Below are 18,181 nucleotides of genomic sequence, written 5' to 3' on the forward strand. Positions count from 1 at the left end.
GTTATTTGTACAGCTCCTTGCAATGGCCCTGTTTCTCCAAAGCCTTTTTATCATCTTGTTCAGTTTATTATCCTTGATATCCGTCTATTCTTGTGTTGTTCAGCTGTCTCAATCTCAGGTGGGCATCTGCTCATTCGAGCCAAACCTTGCTCTGCCAAATGATTTCTCCAAAGATACCTTGGCAGAAAGGAGATACAGGGGGAAGCAGGAAAAGAAAGCAGGAGGGAGACCATGTGCAGAGTTTCTGGAGTGCCTCTGGTGATACTGTGTCCCATCTCAGAGAGGAGAGATAGAGTGAGTGAGTGAGTGAGTGAGGGAGAGAGAGAGAGAGAGAGAGAGTGTGTGTGTGTGTGTGTGTGTGTGTGTGTGTGTGTGTGTGTGTGTGTGTGTGAGAGAGAGAGAGAGAGGGAGAGGGAGAGAGAGAGAGAGAGAGAGAGAAAAGGAGGTTGGGAAAAAATAAAGGGTCAGTCCAGGGTTTGTCCTCGATTGGAGAGGAACTACTTCTGCATGTATGTGAGGAATGAGTGTGTGTGTTGTGTTTCCTTAAACTGATGTTTAAGGTCATTTTTTTCAGCTTGTACGCAGAGGACATATTAATAATAAGCCACCGCCATGAGCCGGACCACCTTCTTTGAGGTAAGTCGAAATGCACAGCATTAAGGTTAAGTGCCACAGAATGGATTAACTTTATTTTCTGGTAGAGGTTTCTAATAAAAAAAAAAACTTTTTTAATAAGGCCTCATCTGAGCATGAGCCTCTCTTAGAGAATTATTTAGAAGAAGTAAATTAGAATTTAAGTCATGTTAATAATTCATTATTTTAATGATTTTGATTCTTCAAACTATCTTAAGAAACTTGGAAAAGTATCTGGCTTGGAGCCCCATTTAATGCAAAAAAACAGGATGACTTGTTTGATTAGATGTGATAAACTACCACGTGTCGACACATCTCATCAGTCTTTCGCATTGCAAGATAGCCTACTTGAAGTGCTCAAGTGTCTCTCTGATTTTGGAGTAACAATTCTGGTCAGCAGCCTTAATGAGTTAGACAGACACAATCATGGTTTGCTGAAATCCAAAAATAGAGAAGTGTCAGGAGAGCATGAAGTCCAAGTTTATGTGTCAGATTTAGAGTAAACAAGATCATGATTTTTCTCGCTTCTAGTCTTGTCTCACAGGGTCTGATGAGCACTATTGAAGGGGGTGGACAAGTAATTTGCTGTAAGTGCAGCAGGCCTATGAACTTGCGCTAATTTACAACATGCTCTGGGAAGTGTGCCATGTCCTCAGTACAGTAGCTGTTACATAAAAGCTGTGAGCCAAATTAGCAAATATTTAGATGGGTTCATGAGAAAGGCACATTTTTCTATCTTGAAGGGGAATTTGTGCTGCAAAGTCAAAGTCTGTGATTATTATATTTATAAGCGAATCCTGACAGAAACCTTAACTAGAAATAATGTACTTTAATCTAGTGTTAAAGTTAGTTCTGAGCAAACTCCGTCTTGATAAAAGAGATGTGTTTTTGTTGTTTTTTAATGTAAAAATGTACAACTTTAAAGGAGTAGTTACATGTTTTGGGAAATACACTTCCTCACTCTCATATGAAAGTATTTGTGCGGTAAATAACACTAGCACCGTTAGCTTAGAACAGCTAGCTGTTCCTAGGGGAACCGCTGGCCTGGTGCTGTTGCAAGGCTAAAATCCTCTGTCAGCATACCTAAACCTCACTAATCAACTAGTGGTGTCTTTATTTATTTTGTACCGCAACTGAAATGTAAAAACAGCAGTTATGTGCCACCCTGTTTCTGGTGCTGTTGGCAGACTTTGTTACTTTCAGACGGAGTTAGGCTAGCCTCTGTTTTCAGTCTTTTTGCTCGGCTAAGCTAAGCTAAGCTAATGGCTATGAATATCGAACCGGCTTGAAAGTGGTATTGATCTTCTCATCTCTGTGCAAAAGTTTTCCCAAAAAGTCAAACCCTATTCCTTAAACCGTAGAACATGTTACAAGTTTTTGAACGGACAAAAATATAGGCAAGTTAGGGCTTAGCACCCTTCTTTGCACTTGAAAAAGGTTTTGAACAAGTCACACAATGGTAAACTACTTTAGAGTCAAGGGAAGCTGATCGAGGGATTTTGAAGAGTATACAGGGACTGATGCTTTGGAAAATTTAGGGCAGGCTGTCAACTGGCAGCATGCAAAGAGTCAGCTGAGTGCTTCATTGATTAGGCTACTTTCCTTGATTGAAAGAGAAATTCTGTCCACTGTGAAAGCAAGAGGAATGATGGTTAACGCTGGGCAGCCATATGCAGCTAATAATATGCTCAGTGTTTGAAGTAATGGTCCTGTGGTTCGAGATCACCCATTACATTCATCAGCTTTCACATTAAGTGGAGCTATTATGGCTAAGAGACTTCTTCAGTTGTTATCCATTACAGTACTTGGATTGATTGATACAGTGAAAATGACCAACCAGATAACCTTTCATGTCAAACTCAAGAATTAAAAAAACACTGCATATGCCACTGAAAATGATATTCATACCATGAAAAACCACCCCCTACCCCTCACAGACACACACAGACAGACAAACGCACCACAAGCACACACATGGCCTGTCTGACCTGTGTTGTCAGCAGTGCCCTGATATCCCACATGGGGACAAAGGTATCTGATTATCAGATTTACAAGGGCACGGCACAAACGAGCGCACACTGTTTTACTTCACACAGCCCTAATGACACCCTCGATGCTCTTTGTGAACATGCAAATGCAACAGCATGAGCTCCGAGAATGCAGTCGGGAAGGTTAGCAGATGGAAAGCAAAACAAACCATCTCCCAGGATGCCTTTTACTGAGCTGTCAGCATGTCCTGTGCTCAGATCCTGTAACGCATGAGCACACAATGAAAAAACATTGACAAGATTAAATAGGCTACTCATATTTTATACCAAGAACTGTGAAGTTGAAGATTGAAGAAATGTAATTTTGCCTGCAGGAGAATGTCATTCAATACATTCATTTGACACAAAGAGGACAATTAACTGTTATTTATTTTAAATTACAATCTCTTAAAAAGACTGCCAAAAAAACAGCTACTGACTTCAGGAAGATAAGATGATTTGACACAGGATAAAAAGTCCTGAAAGAAAGATTAAACAATTTACCAAACTAGTGTTTTTTGCAGTACAAATAGCAGATAGTATATGTGTTGAGCTTTCTCTCTCTCACTCCTTCTCTCTCTCTCTCTCTCTCTCTCTCTCTCTCTCTCTCTCTCTCTCTCTCTCTCTGTCTCTCTCTCTCTCTCTGTCTGTCTCTCTCATTCTCATTCTCTCTTTCTCGACTGTGCACTCAGCAAATCTTTAGGTATCCATTAGCGGGTTATTACACTGTCCAGTGAGGGAACCAATTTAGCTAGGACAGCTCTGCTGAGCAGCACAGTTTCAGGGCAAATTGTGGACCGCCACCCACCATCCTCCTCGCATATGCTGTACATCACCACTGACATGGTCTAATTAAGATGAAAAAGACGTGTGCAAGAGACCAGCAGGACAACACGTTGGCTTTTTTCACCCGGCCTCATTATTCAGATTGAGAGTAACCGTACTCGATCTGGAAAACTGAACACAGTCTGAGCAACAGCTGTGTTTCATTTTCATTGGTATATTTCTGGTTGGATCATAGAAAACTAAATAATCATACTGTTGTGAAGATTGATTGAAGATTTGTTGGACAATGCTATCATGCAGCCATCAGTTTTTTTTCCAGTCATCTCATATTTTATTCAAAGGGGCTGCGATTTGATTTGATGTTTTTAAAATTGAGACCACGTTTCCTATGAGCCTCTTGCTTGCTCTTGCAACAGAGATAAGAACCAGCAAATATATATTTAAACACTATTAGAAAGTAGATGCTGTTTCAAGTTTACAACCTTTGACATTCTTCCAGTTGAGTGATAATGGATTGGGACAACTTTTAAAACTTCCTATAAGAGTGATGTGAGCTTTTACTGCCTGTGGTTTTGTTGCTGAAGTGGCATGCACAGTAGAGGCCAACATCAAATTTACCACATCCTCAATTTGCAGTGAATATGAAGTAGTGAATGAAACTGCAATTTCAGGAAAAAATGTGTATAAATGTACTACCTGGGACTTGTGAATCATTTTTGGCTAATATATACATACTGTACTTACTGTGTTTTCTGCAGGTGGAGGTCCTTGATGCCAGGACTAGGGAACAGCTCTGTTTTTTAGATAAGGTGTGTACTCGCATATCTCACTGATCCTGAGGCTATAGCAACACTAGACTATTTGACACATGAAGCACTGTCAACCTGTCCACTGTTTCATTCTTCCATTCAGGTGGACCCTTACTCTACTATAGGAGATATCAAGAGCCTTTTTCACAAATCATGTGAGTGTGCAATGGTTTTGTGTTTCTTACCTTGATCTTTGATAGCAAAATCAAAATGTCTTGTATAATACTCTGGTGCACTTGAAGCTGCAGGTTCAATAAATTTAGTTCTGATAATATATTTTTGTACTATTGCAAATTTCCTGCAAACTAAAACTTAAAGTTATATGGTTCTGAGATAGAAATGATGATTAATACACTAATAAGTGAATAATCTGACAGCACGTCATATTTCATCCCTTACTCACAGAGATGTGAAATGTTACCAAATGTTTCCCAAGCCTGAGGCCGTCAGCATCTATCAGAGCAGCAAAGCTCAACATTATTCCATTGTGATCAATTATTTTTAGGCCTGAGGCCAAAATCTGTTTGTGCAATGCTATCTCTTCCCAACCTTGTGCGTGTGTGTGTGTGTGTGTGTGTGTGTGTGTGTGTGTGTGTGTGTGTGTGTTTGATCTACTCAGATCCTCACTGGTATCCAGCAAGGCAGGCACTGAAGCTCGATCCCAGTAAGTAATCATGTTGTGATTATTAACTTTATGTGTATGTGTTAGTGTTTAATAAACAACAGTAAAGCTGTGTAAGGAGATGCAGCTCTAAATTGCTGTGGGTGGTAACTGTTTACTGTTTAAAATGTGGACTTCATTACCCACAAATACTTTGAAGCACTGAGGCACAAACTATAGACTATATTCTGTGCTAAGTAAGGATGCATATTTAGCATCATAATTCCATTTTATCTGTATTCTGTGGTGTTAAACTTAATTTACTGAGAAATGTATATGTCCATCCAGCATGTCTGTTTTGTCATCTGCCATTAGACATGTTGAACTTCCACCCATCAAATTTATGCTGGTCCCGGTGACCTGGGAAGTCTCACCTACTCGAAGGAGGAGGACCTCACACAGACCTGCTTGTTTCATCAAATATTTCTTCATTCAAAAAGCATTTTATACCACATTTTATATATTGTCAAGTTAAATAATAATGGGTCAACTCAGCTTGTGAGGAAGCACCTTACATCCAGCTCTTCATTCAGTCCATGTGGTGATAGTGTGTTAATGTAGGTATCCAAACAGTTAGGCATTTCAAAAGCAGTAGATCTAGATTACCACATCACTTATTGCAATGTACTTTCTCAATGATATTGAAGCAAAGACAAGAAAATGTTTTGCTACAGGAGAAGTTAGGAAGTTAGGTGCTTTTGTATACTCAGGCCACATGGGCATTTAAGGATGTAAACAACTCCACTGTTGGCACAAGTAAAGCGTCCCTTTACATTAAAAGTATTTCCTTAACAGCTGTGCGTGAACTCATTAGTACAGGTTATGTTATGCCTGAATAACAAGGAGATTTCAGGTTCATGGACTTTGGGGCAGCTTCTCAAATCAGAAAGGACTAAAATGTCTTGAGTGCAGCATCCAAAGAATCCACATTCATAATGTGAAGTACATCAATTAAAAGACATGCATTTCCAGCAAAGCTTCTGGAATAACTGAAAAAGGATGCAGATGCAGACGCATTTTGCAGGCATATTGTTTTCACCAAGTTAACATCAAAACCTGTTATGTCTGCTTATATCTGATATATCTGATAGGCACTTTACTACACACATTACATGATGCACCTGCAGCCTTGTGCCATTCGTGTCAGGTGAATGTGAGACACTTAATCTCCAAGGGTTCTCTTTGATCCACCATAGGTTGGATTGAACCTCATTTTTTACGTCTCTTTGGACAAAAGTTTCTGCCAAATGAATATATGTAAATGCAAAACCTTGACGTGATAAACGGGGGAATGAAATAGGAGATTTTGAAATCACTGCCATTGCACAGTGTGACTGTAGAATGCTAAACAACCTTTACAATTTCCTTCACTCTGGAGGTGAATGAAAGGCATGAAGAGCCCACCACGTCTTTACAAAGCCATCATCACTGTGGAAACCATTGTCGTGCAGCATTTTCCCATTCATTTTAGTCAAACTAGAAACTGCAAAGACCACTACACAGTACATGTGTTACAGCATATGATGTTGCACGGCTTTTGTTTTGAATGGACTCTGTGTCTGATTACTTAAAAGCTTGGGGTAGATTTAGTTAAAAGGCATCTGGGCCAGTTCCCCTTGAGGATATTCTAAAAATGTAATTTAATTAGTACAGTGTATTATCTGTGGCTGTGACCCTGTGAGTTCTCAGGTGGAGAGAATATGTGCTAAAAATCCAACATGCATTAAAAAGCCAAACAGTTAATTTCAGGATTGATTTCAAGGTTTTACTCATTACTTTTAAAGCCTAAAGGAGATTGATAGTGCTTTTGCTGTCAGGGTCCAAAATTCCCAGAACAGCTTTCCTGTTGAAATTCATCTTCCAACCTCAATGGCTTCTTTTCAATCCCAATTTAAAACAGATTTTTATAAACTTGATTTTCTGCATTAACTTGAACTATTTGTGTTTCTTCTGTAATGTTATTTTACCCATAGATATCTGTCTTAAAAGGTTATTTCCCAGTTCTACTAAGCCTTCAAATTCAGACACATTAAGTTTCAAGAGGATAAAAGATTTATTTTATACTACAATTTGAGATTAAGTTAAATTTGCACATATGAAATATTCTTTTTTCTTATTTTTCAGAGGGGAAATCACTCAGAGACAATGAAATCTTACAGAATCTACCTGTTGGGACCACCGCCACCATGTACTTCAGAGATCTTGGTCCACAGTTAGGTTGGACTATGGTAAGAAGAAGGGCACAATCCCAGACTACTGATACAATCATTCCAAGAGGCTGAAAAAATAGTGTCTGTAAATGTGTCTGCATAAAATGAATGAAAACTGACATCATTTTAGTCCTTAATATTGGGGATGTCCAGCTACCTATAAGCTATACATTTTTCCTGTGTAGTGTAGTTAAGAAAAAAAACACATAAGAGAGATTTTTTCTTCTCTTGTGTTTACAGGTATTTCTGGCGGAGTACATTGGGCCTCTTCTTACCTACCTCCTGTTTTATTTCCGGGTCCCATACATATATTCACACGTATATGCCTTTACCTCCAGTCCCCATCCTGTTGTAACGTAAGTAGGAGAAAGAAACCTCAACTACAGCACAGACTATGGGTTTAAACCTGCGTTCAGAGGTTAAAGGACCAGTGTGTAGGATTTAGTGGCATCTAGTGGTGAGAACATTTAATGGTCATTCCCTTCCACCAAGAATTAAAATGCTATGTTGTAAAATTAAAACAGGAAAGGTACCGTACTCACAGTAAATTGCACTTTGTTTGTTGAATCCTGAAGTTGCTGCCGTGACCAAGTTGGTATCACAAAAATCACTAAAATGTCAGCTTTTCTAATCTCAAATTCAAACTGACAGTAATTTCTTTTTATGTATTTGTACTTGTGATCTCATCCCTGCTCTCATCTCTGTCTCTCAGACTAGCATGTGCCTGTCACACCTTCCACTATATGAAGAGGTTGATAGAGACTATCTTTGTGCATCGTTTCGCCCACGGGACCATGCCTCTCAGGACAATAGTCAGGGTGAGGCTACCCTTGAAAAGAAGAACCTTCTATTCACCTGTCCCATGCCAGCTGCTGTGGTTCTGATTTTAGCCCAAGAACTGGGGAAAGATTTCTAATACAGAATACTGTTTCCAGTACAGTGTCTAGTTGATGAAAAGCAGCTCAGAAATATACATGTTTTCAGTAAATGTATTATTTTTTACCTCATACAACACCTTTCTTTGCATATTATGCCCCTTTAATTACAGAATAATTGAAAATCCAGACAAGTTTATTATAACAGCAGCTGTGCTATAACTGAACCTCTAGAGTTCACATCAAACAATCAATTTAATTTGTTAATATTTTATCCACCAGGTTTATTGTATAAAATGTTATGAACAGTTGTGTTTTGGGTTATTTTATTTTCACATAATTATACAGCTTTATTTATTGTGCCCTCTTTCAGAATTGTGCCTATTATTGGGGTTTCTCAGCTTGGTTGGCCTACTACATCAATCACCCTCTTTATACACCTCCATGTGAGTACACACACACAAAAGCATGTTTCTCTCTATTTCCTATAGCTTATGATGCTGGACTATCTCTCTTCACAGCTTATGGAGACCTGCAAGTGAACTATGCATTAGTCCTCTTTATGGTACGTATGATGATATTCACTTGGATGTGACATTAATTCAGTGTACATACAGTATTGCATATGACAGGGTGTGTTTCTGCCCCAGATGTGTGAGCTGGGCAACTTCTCCATTCACTTGACTCTGAATAATCTCAGAGGAGAAGGTGAGTTGAACATGGTACAACATAAATCTGCTTAAACATAGACGTTTAAGAAGGAATATACCAAGTTTTGATTGAGATCATCCATCATTCACATGGTCCAAGTTGATAATTTGGTGCTCCATGATACCACTGTGATCCACATTGGAAGCATGGATGATATGAGTGTCTATATTTTCATCATCAAGAGAAGTATTAAATGTTTTATCACCTTAATGAACTACTTTTTCTTTCTGATTTCTCCACTGTTCCTCAGGATCCAGGGGCAGAAGGTTCCCCATACCAACTAAGAACCCCTTCACATGGCTGTTTTTATTTGTATCCTGTCCAAATTACACATATGAGGTAAAACAGGATATTTATACTAAAGCATCATCATAATAAATATCATCCATGCTTGTGTATTTACCTCTTTGTCGGCCTGTATATTTGACACACACTATAGGTTGGAGCTTGGGTGAGTTTTTCTATCATGACCCAGTGTCTGCCAGGTGTGTACGTTACCATTTTGTCACGTAAATCCACTTAGTACTCCAGTCATTTTCTATCAAAAACTGCATGGTCCAATGTTTGTATGTTTTGTCTTGCAGTGGCCTTGTACACACTATTGGTGTTCATTCAAATGACCATCTGGGCCAAAGGGAAGCACAGAACCTACAGCAGGGAGTTCAAAGACTACCCCAGCCTCCGGATGGCTATAATACCTCTGATTCTCTGACAGTGGTTGAGAGATGGACTATTGCAACAGACACGGGTGTCTATTCACCCCAGATGAGTGTTTTTCACTAAACAAAGAGGTTTCCAACACTATGCAAGTTTCTGTACTATCAATGAATGACCTGAAAGGGGGGGAAATGGAAGCAATAATTTCATGGCAATATACTGTAGCACTTAAAAAATGGTGAGAACATTTTAATAGCCTGTTCAGTTTCATCACTGGGTTTAAATTTCTTCCTTGGAATTTGATTTGACTTTGTGATCTACTATATTATTAATGAGATTATAAATCTTCATTGCTGCCACATTACATTTGTTATACATAATCATTGGATTTATTTGGTGTTTTGGCTTCTTCAGGATGGCATGTCATCATTTTAGCAACCCTTATTCAAACCAGTCAGTAGAGGTCAATGCAAATGGCTTATTAGGCTAAATGGTGTATTACTTCCTTTTGATGATGAATGCTTGCAGCACTAATTAGGTTTTCAGGTTAAGTGAACGTAAATAAACCATACCCATCACAGTTAAGTGCCTGTGGAAGCAAACCAACACACTCAAAATGTCATGGCATCCGTTTAAGAGTGCAACATCACTTTTATGTAAGCTCTCAGGAGGAACGCTGATCAAAGCAGACATTTAATTACCTTAATACTAAGGTTCTCTGCTGTATGGCCTGGATAGTTTTCTTCAAAAAAAGAGAAAAGAACACTGTAGAAGTGTGATCTCTGACCTTTACTGTCTAATCTCAGGTTTTATTACTACACTGTTTTCTATAAAAGTGAATGTAAGTAATCTCAAGTCAGGCATCATAAGGAAAAAATGTGACTTTATTTGATATGATGCTCCTCTCAGAAACATCACTTTTATAACATTTTGTCATCAGGTGCCGGTGCAATACAGTACACACAGTTCAACAGAATTGCACATATGATAAAGCGCAAAGGACAAACAACATTAGTGGCAAAAAAAATATTACATGGTATTGAAATGAATTTCATAGCAGCAAAAGGATTCTGTAACAATTATTAGCTGTATTGCACTGGCGGATTTTTTTTTTTTTTTCTTTTAGCAGATTGCCATCATCCGGGTAAAAAAATGTGATGCTTCAATTACTGCTGCATCAATAAAGTGCTAACACTATGCTTCTCAGAGTGCTTATTTGTCAAATCTAAGAAAGGCAAAAAAAGAGAAACTTACTTGGCATCTGAAGCGGATACACTGGACCAATGCTTTCATCATCAATCTCCCATTACAAGCTGATATTGTAATCTTTCAACATATCATCACTCAAAGTCATGGTCCTTGTCATGAATCTAAAGCTTGCAAGGCCTACAAGGTGAGCAGAACATAGCAGGCACATACCATAAATGCTGCACCCTTTCCAGATTTAAAGCCCACTAACCCTGTTTACCAGAAAAGCAACGCTGAACATGTGTAGTATTGCCACATGTCAAATCATCAAACAGGACATCAGTCATCTTAAATGTATCATTTAAGGGGCTGCCTCGTTCACAGGCTGCATTTCAAGGCCTAATATGACATGATGGATCAACAAGGGCTACCCTATTCCAAAGGCTCCTCCACATCTGGATGACAAATGTAGACCTGTATCCCAAAATTGACCATCTGACGAGGCGCGGTTCTGACTATAAGTTTTCAGCCCGCATTCTACAAACACGGCGGCCCCTGAAATGAAGACTGTCAACTGTCTCCCAGTTGAGGTCCTTCAGGAAAGTTCACTTCCCCAAACTCTTAATGGGTACAGCATCAATATATCGCTGCGCCCCGGCAGCTTTCGGATGTAACACAATAGTGTCGTCCTCTCTTGACTGCTGCTTGGCAAAATTCACAAACACCTAAAGGGACATAGGACATAAAATGAAGACAGAGTAGCAGAATTATTAGTCAAATAGTATTGCTTTGTTTTCCTATAATCATTTACCTGGTCAAGAGTGGTCTGTGACACTGAGTAGTCCTCTATATTGAGCTTCTCTTTGTTAGACAGGACCATCTGAAAGATCCTAGCCAGGGAAGAGGAGGAGATCTTGTACTGGAGGGTGTTGTAGTGTTTCTCCCTCTGAATGCAGCCAGGGAAGGTGCTCTCCATGAAAGCTTCAGCAAGGTTCAGATCTGGGGCACAACCGGGATTAGCTGCCCTGATCTTCATGGTCACCACATAGCCATCACCATATCTACGTTCACACCAAAGTAAAATCCAAGGTTAGCATATTCATAGATAATGCTTTTCTCCAAGGACTTTTGGTGTAAAAGAAAAAATATTGTAATTTCAGCAATACTGGATAAAGCAAAAAGACCAACTTGTATTTGAGATGCTGAATGGTTCCCAAACACTTAAAGGATCCATTAACCATAATGGCTAAGCGGGTACACAGAGCCTCACATTCTTCCATACTGTGAAGAGAGAGATACAATCATCTGAATTAGATTCTGTGCTGATAAATCTGCACGAATGTGCACACACACATGCACATACACCTGATGACTTACCTGTGTGAGGTGAGGACCACAGCTCGTCTATCCTGAATAACACTCATGATGGAGTTCCAGAGGAAGCGTCTGGAGAGAGGGTCCATGCCTGTAGTAGGTTCATCCTGAAGAGTGATGACAAACACAAAAACATCTAGCATCGCTTATTCAACTGTGATCCAAGCTCTAATCCAAACCCAGTACTGTTGATAGTGTTGGCCTCACCAGCAGCACCACAGCAGGGCAGCCTATCATGGCGATGGCTGTGGAGAGTTTCCTCTTGTTCCCCCCGCTGTAGGTCCCAGCACTTTGGCCTGCATACTCTGACAGACCCAGCTTCTGGATGGCCCACTCTGCTACCTGTACAAGAAGAGGATAAACCCCTCATGTTACAATTCAGTCAAACTTCAGTAGCTGCAGGTGAAGCTGCGAACTTGAAACAGGAACAAAATTGTCGGGTTTGTAGATCAAAAGGTTTGTACACTTGTACCAAAAGCATGGAATAGGTCAAAGTTTCTACCTCCCACATGTATCATGTTCTATTATTTTACCGCCTACTATTGCCAGATCCAGTTTCTAATGACTGTATCTGTTTCCTGTCAAGGCCAAAGCTCCGTCTCACCCTGCTGATCTCAGCCTCTGGGACTCCACGGAGGCGGGCGTATAGGTGTAGATGTTCTCTTCCTGTCAGCAGCTCATCTATAGCGTCAAACTGTGGGCAGTATCCCATGTTCTGGTGGACGTCTAGGATGTTGGTTAAAATGCTGCAAGGAGATAAAGTAAAAATAAATAAGAATTCCTTCTGAGATTATCTATCAACCCTATGTTACTTTAAATATGTATGGCTTTTTATTACATACCTGTGACCAGCAACTGAGGCCTCTCCTGAGGTGACATCAATGTCCCCAGTCAACATCTTAAACGTGGTGGTCTTTCCTGCACCATTAACACCCAGTAGACCAAAACACTGCCCGAGGATCAAGAGACAAATAAGATACATAAACTACATAGTGATCCGAATGTTTCCTTTGTGTGTAAATTTGTACATGTTTAACCATACAAACCTCTCCAGGTGATACTCCTATGCAGATTCGGTTCACTGCAGGGATTATCGTTCCTGAGTACGTCTGGCAAAGAAAAGATGAGAACAAAATAAGTAGAAAGATGGAATACAGAGAAGAGTATGCAACTATGAAGACATGGAAATAAAGTAGCAAATCCTGTCAATTATCAATCAGCATTTTGATTATCTTTTTTTTTTTTTTACTGAATTATGAGCTGCAGTATCACATTTGAAATTCACATAATTTTGTAAAGAAACTGGCTCACCTTGGACAGGTCCCTTATGCATAAAATATCATTTGTTTTTCCATTTTTGCAGATCCGCTCTCTTTCCTCAGCTACATCCATATCCTCATCCAAAATAGGTGGCTTTTGGCAATCTGATATCCTGCCAATGAAAAAAACAGGCAATGAGCTAAACAGCAAATCAACTTTGAATCAATCTATGCAGCAGTCACATCATGTTATCAGACATGTCACTTTTTTCTTGAACAAAATCCATACTGGAACAAATCTGGTATTCTAATTCAAGCTCTAGCGCGCTTACCAGTGATCCAGGAAGAAGCGATACTGGAAGAGAATGTTAAGGATGAAATAAACAAATCCCTCAACGGCCATGCAGAACAGGTTCTTCCCAACAAAGTTCCAGTCATAGGGGTTTGGGCTGTAGTCCTCACCTGAGGAATAACAATGAGTCAATGAGGCTGTGTTTCTGTGCCATTGGGAAGTTTTAAAGGTTTAGTAATTTTCCATATTTTGCCATTTTCTACTTCTGATAAATTCTTGCACACCACTACTGGAGAATTTGTTACAGAGCTTTTGGGGCACATGAGGTTTAAAGGTTATGTTACTAAAGGGCAACTTTGGGCCTTGATGGCAACAGTTAGGCATCAGGTTTCTAATGCAGGCGACGACATTCATTCAGGGTGTTGAGACGGGGGCTGACAGTTGGAGACTTTGGTCGCTACAAGTATTCGCTTGCTGGACTGCAAGGTGTATGAGCATGTGTGTCTTTAGTGATTACCAAAGCGAGCGTAGATATCAGTCACAGCCTGGTTCATAGCCATGTCGATGAGGCCTCGACCCAGGCAGTAATGGGGGAAGATGAGCAGAATGGTCTTTAACAGCTGGTTAAACCTGTATAAAGCCTAGACAGAAATCCAATAAATTAGTGTGAGATGGAGGATGTGTGGAAGACGCTTTAACAGAAACAAGTCAATAGTTCTTACTGAGGTGCCCTCAAAAAGATCCAGGATGAAGGTGATGGCGCTGCTGTTGATGCCAATGAAGAGGTTGATGCATGACAAAGACACATAGGCTGTGCTGGGGATGCTGTATAAATATGACATGGGGTACATCATGGGTGTAACAGACCAGCTGAGAGAGAAAGAGAAAGACATAAAAAATACATCAGTAAAGCACAATGAGAGTCAGAATCTAATGTCGGACACAGACATTGTAGGTGGAATTAAGAATTTAGCCTTTTTATTTTGTTTGATTGTAGAGTCCACATTATAGACTATCAATAATATCATCAAAAAATCACTTCCACCTTAATTTGGAAAAAAAACACCACTAACAGACATTATGATTTCCAAGAAGATTGGAGCCAATTTGTTTTTACACTGCATTTTACATTAGTGTGTTATACACATTTCAAGATAGAATTCAATTACATCAATTAAACTTTGAAAAAGCATGGACTACAGCATTCTGAGGGGTTATAAATCAGAATATGAATCAAAATAGCGCATACCATAACAACAAAAATACATGGTGTAAATAGTGTGTGTACAGTATGTACAGAAGTTTGCATGTACTGTGAAAGGAGATATTGTGTAGAATACATTGACATTCCTGACACACGGGGACTTGGTTGGGTGTGTCATCAGCTGGTGTGAGCTATGCAGTAAGCTTAACCTACAGGAGTGTAACGACAATCTGGTGATGACAGTAGCTCACATTTAGACTGACTAATGAGAAATATCTGCCACTGGAAGAATGTCTGCCCATGTGTCCTGTTAGACAGTAGTCAAAACTGAGCAATTTATCATTGTGGAATGAGAGTGAAAAGGAAAAAACTGAGTCCCATTTATCAAGTGGTACCCTGTTTTTAAAAAGCAGAAAGTTGATGTGGAATCAATTCATGAATTTGATTTTACGTTCCCTTTTGGCAGAGAGATAATGAGGAAGATTTGTTCTTGGTTAGTCAATATTTCACAAAAATGCTGACCATGCAAAACAAATACTATGAAGTTAATAAGCTTGTAACAGATGAAAAAGGTGCAGCTTATAGACTGACTTCTAATGAATGTAAAAGGTTTGCTGGTGGACATAAATGTGAAAATACTGAATATTGGGACAAATTATTTAACTAATTATTATAACTTCTGGCTTTGTCATTTCAGAAGTGATAATAACCGTTTTACAACAGTCCAGCTGTAGTAGTCCTGTGGGGATTTTAGATGTCTCATTTTCCCCACATTTTGTAATGCTGTTGAGAACGGACCACACAGATGCAGTTCAAATTTTAAAAAGGGAAAAACCTACCCGTAAAGCATAAGTAGGGCAATAAGTGGTTGGAGGTTGGTCGGTGAGGTGTAGCACTTCTTATCAAAAAACATGAAAATTTTCACCACCATCGCAGCACTGATGGAGTAATTCACCTGCAGAAAAAAACACAGTCACATTAGATACCAGTGTCTACCAAACAATTTCATAATCAAAGAGAGAATAAACAATTTATGTTGTCTTTATCCTGGTTGTCCTCATGAACATCATACAAACATTATCACTGACATTTGACAGGCATTCATACAGTCTCAGAGGGGTCACTGTACCATGTCCCAGAGAAAGTTGGCCATCCAGTAAACCAGCGGACTGACACCACTGACAAACTGCAGATGTTTGGCCTGGGTGACCCTCTCTTGAATGAGATAGAGGACAAAGCTGGCTGGGACGAATGACATGGCAAAGATGACACAGATGGCCACCACTGCATCCACTGAGGTGGTCAAGCTGAGGAAATGAGAGGAAAATATTTAGATAAAATATTAGGAGTAAATGTTAAGATATCTAAAATTAACATTTCGGTGTTCAAACACATGGCATCACAAATCGATGCTCTCTAGTATCTTGCTGTCTAGCCATTGTTCACTCACACAGTGATCTCAGACAGCTGCTCTTTGGTGAGGTTCAGAGGGTGGTTGATGGCAGTGATTCCATACTCATCCAGGTTAGCACCCTTGGGCAGGTTTGCACGGAGGATGGCGTTGTTGGCCACGTTCATGAAAGACACCATGGCATGCCAGCCTTTATTGTTGTACCACACCTGTGCAAAAGGAGTGAATGATATACTTTGACTATTTACTAAAAAATATAAACCCTTTTTGTTTGAGACAGTTATTTCCAGTTTTTCCCCCTGTGTACTTCTGGTATAGGTTTGGGAACAGATGGCAGACAATGTACATTCTTTTATCTGGTATTCATAATGAGTATTGGTTTTAAAGTACGTCTTGGGACATGTAGACAGTGCTAAATACACCAAGCTACCAAGTGTAAACAGCCTCCTCGATCACAGTGATGAAGGTCTCATTTGGTTGATGAGCTTTTCTTGTACTTGCCTTAACATTGTTCTGCGTCTCCATGTACTTGAGGAATATCCCGATGTCCTTCAGCATTTGTTTGCTGTTTTCGCCCTACAATAAAAAAAACAAAGGCCAATTACAAAAGAAATCAGCAAAGAACCATACACACACAAAAAGAGATAAAAGAAGACACACATAAGCCAACAGAGCAAGTTGAGTTTTAAAGCCGTACCCCAGTAACGTTGAGCAGTTGTCCCAGCTGAGCAGCGACGGTCTGGACGGTCTTTGGCTGCAGCTCTAAAATAGGAAGCTGTCCTCCCACTGATATACCTCCATACCTGAACACCACAGAGAAAAACCTGACATCTGCAAAGCTTTACTGTAACACCTGCTACAACAGACCAATACTGCACTACATAATTACAACCACTGGAGGGAGAATTGCACTAATACAAACACATCCCTCCATGTAATATTCCTGTTTTAATCTAAATGTAGTCTGACAGTGAAGCAGTTGGATGCAAATGTGAAGTTACCTTTGTTCATTCACCCAATATTTGCTCTTCAGGCTGAAAAGAGATCACACACAGAGAACATGAATTCATTCTCATATCAGAAGAAACTTTAATTTGAATGAGATTTGTTATCTTTTCAACATTGCGGTATAGAAGAAAGACTCAAATACCTGGTTCTGATGAGGCTGGGGTATGTTTTCACCAGGTAGTCAGAGATGTTTCTGCCTGTTAGATCCATGAGGACATCTCCTGTTGACTGGATCCTCTGATGCACAAATAAAACACATTTTATTTGAGACACTGGACATATATGTGCTTCTGAGTTCAGAAGTGATTCAGAAGTGAATGAATTAATGTATAATATATGTTAAAATGAATCTAGTAGTGTGCTTGAGAGGGAGTAATGTTTGTTTGTGTGTGTACATACTGTCCTAACCACCCACCTGTGGAGGTGGCAGGCCTCCAGCTCCTTCAGGGCACACAGGCAGCATGGTGAGCTTCCTGGCTGTGCTGCACTGACAGTCTGGAGATGGTCTGAGGGAGTTCCACTCTGGGCCTGCCAGTGCTTCTATCAGGGCGGGGTTCACCAGAGGCATCTCCCATTCTGTGGTGATGTTGTTACAGGGGAAATCTCTACCAGTGGGAAAAAATGACCCATGTAGTCAAGTGTATCTGTGTCAGTCATAAGTCTGGGGGGGAAAAACAACAGCAAAACTGTGAAGGCTACTCACTCCAGTGGTTCATCCAACATGCAGCGAGTCCCAAAGCCAGGTTTGTCCAGCAGCACCTTACCGAAGTATCTCATCTGAGCATCCATTGGACGCTCATTACTGGAAAATAATAAAAAACAATCATCAACATCAGAAACTTCCAAGTCATACATATTTTATTTACAGACTTTTAGAAATTCAATGTGTGACTGCTAAAAGGACTTTGATGGTCTTGTATCCATTATGCTCACCTGAAGAATGTGTACTGTCTCCCATACATCCAGGGAGTGAGGGTCAGACTTGGGTACTCTCCAAAAGGTGGAACGATCAGAGTGAATGTCAGCACCACGAAAACAAAACTGGCTGGTAACACGATCTAGCAAAGACAGAGACA

At 39.9% G+C, this 18,181-nt stretch overlaps 2 protein-coding genes across 2 annotated transcripts in view; one reads left to right on the top strand and one right to left on the bottom strand.

Moving 5' to 3' along the window:
- Positions 1-612: 612 nt before the first annotated feature.
- On the top strand, positions 613-9,424 carry tecrl2a (trans-2,3-enoyl-CoA reductase-like 2a). The gene is made up of 13 exons (XM_053342745.1): positions 613-636; positions 4,205-4,255; positions 4,359-4,410; positions 4,875-4,919; positions 7,041-7,144; positions 7,367-7,482; positions 7,839-7,944; positions 8,375-8,447; positions 8,523-8,566; positions 8,652-8,709; positions 8,963-9,051; positions 9,152-9,197; positions 9,297-9,424. The coding sequence occupies exons 1-13, from the start codon at positions 613-615 to the stop codon at positions 9,422-9,424; spliced, it is 936 nt and encodes a 311-aa protein (XP_053198720.1).
- A 149-nt stretch (positions 9,425-9,573) lies between these two features.
- The window catches only part of abca4a (ATP-binding cassette, sub-family A (ABC1), member 4a), a 31,919-nt gene continuing 23,311 nt past the window's right edge, over positions 9,574-18,181 (bottom strand). Inside the window, exons 29-50 of the mRNA XM_053342739.1 lie at positions 18,039-18,163; positions 17,809-17,907; positions 17,521-17,710; positions 17,248-17,342; positions 17,099-17,131; positions 16,795-16,900; positions 16,599-16,673; positions 16,137-16,306; positions 15,816-15,993; positions 15,526-15,641; positions 14,205-14,352; positions 14,000-14,123; positions 13,523-13,652; positions 13,243-13,363; positions 12,978-13,040; positions 12,774-12,880; positions 12,536-12,677; positions 12,139-12,273; positions 11,935-12,038; positions 11,746-11,838; positions 11,369-11,618; positions 9,574-11,282 (exon numbers count right to left, since the gene is read on the bottom strand). Of these exons, the coding sequence (XP_053198714.1) occupies positions 11,163-11,282; positions 11,369-11,618; positions 11,746-11,838; positions 11,935-12,038; positions 12,139-12,273; positions 12,536-12,677; positions 12,774-12,880; positions 12,978-13,040; positions 13,243-13,363; positions 13,523-13,652; positions 14,000-14,123; positions 14,205-14,352; positions 15,526-15,641; positions 15,816-15,993; positions 16,137-16,306; positions 16,599-16,673; positions 16,795-16,900; positions 17,099-17,131; positions 17,248-17,342; positions 17,521-17,710; positions 17,809-17,907; positions 18,039-18,163 (2,724 nt within the window). The 3' untranslated portion in view covers positions 9,574-11,162. The remainder of the gene's footprint in view (positions 11,283-11,368; positions 11,619-11,745; positions 11,839-11,934; positions 12,039-12,138; positions 12,274-12,535; positions 12,678-12,773; positions 12,881-12,977; positions 13,041-13,242; positions 13,364-13,522; positions 13,653-13,999; positions 14,124-14,204; positions 14,353-15,525; positions 15,642-15,815; positions 15,994-16,136; positions 16,307-16,598; positions 16,674-16,794; positions 16,901-17,098; positions 17,132-17,247; positions 17,343-17,520; positions 17,711-17,808; positions 17,908-18,038; positions 18,164-18,181) is intronic.

Source organism: Scomber japonicus, chromosome 21 (genome assembly GCF_027409825.1).
Source record: "Scomber japonicus isolate fScoJap1 chromosome 21, fScoJap1.pri, whole genome shotgun sequence".
Taxonomy (NCBI): Eukaryota; Metazoa; Chordata; class Actinopteri; order Scombriformes; family Scombridae; genus Scomber; species Scomber japonicus.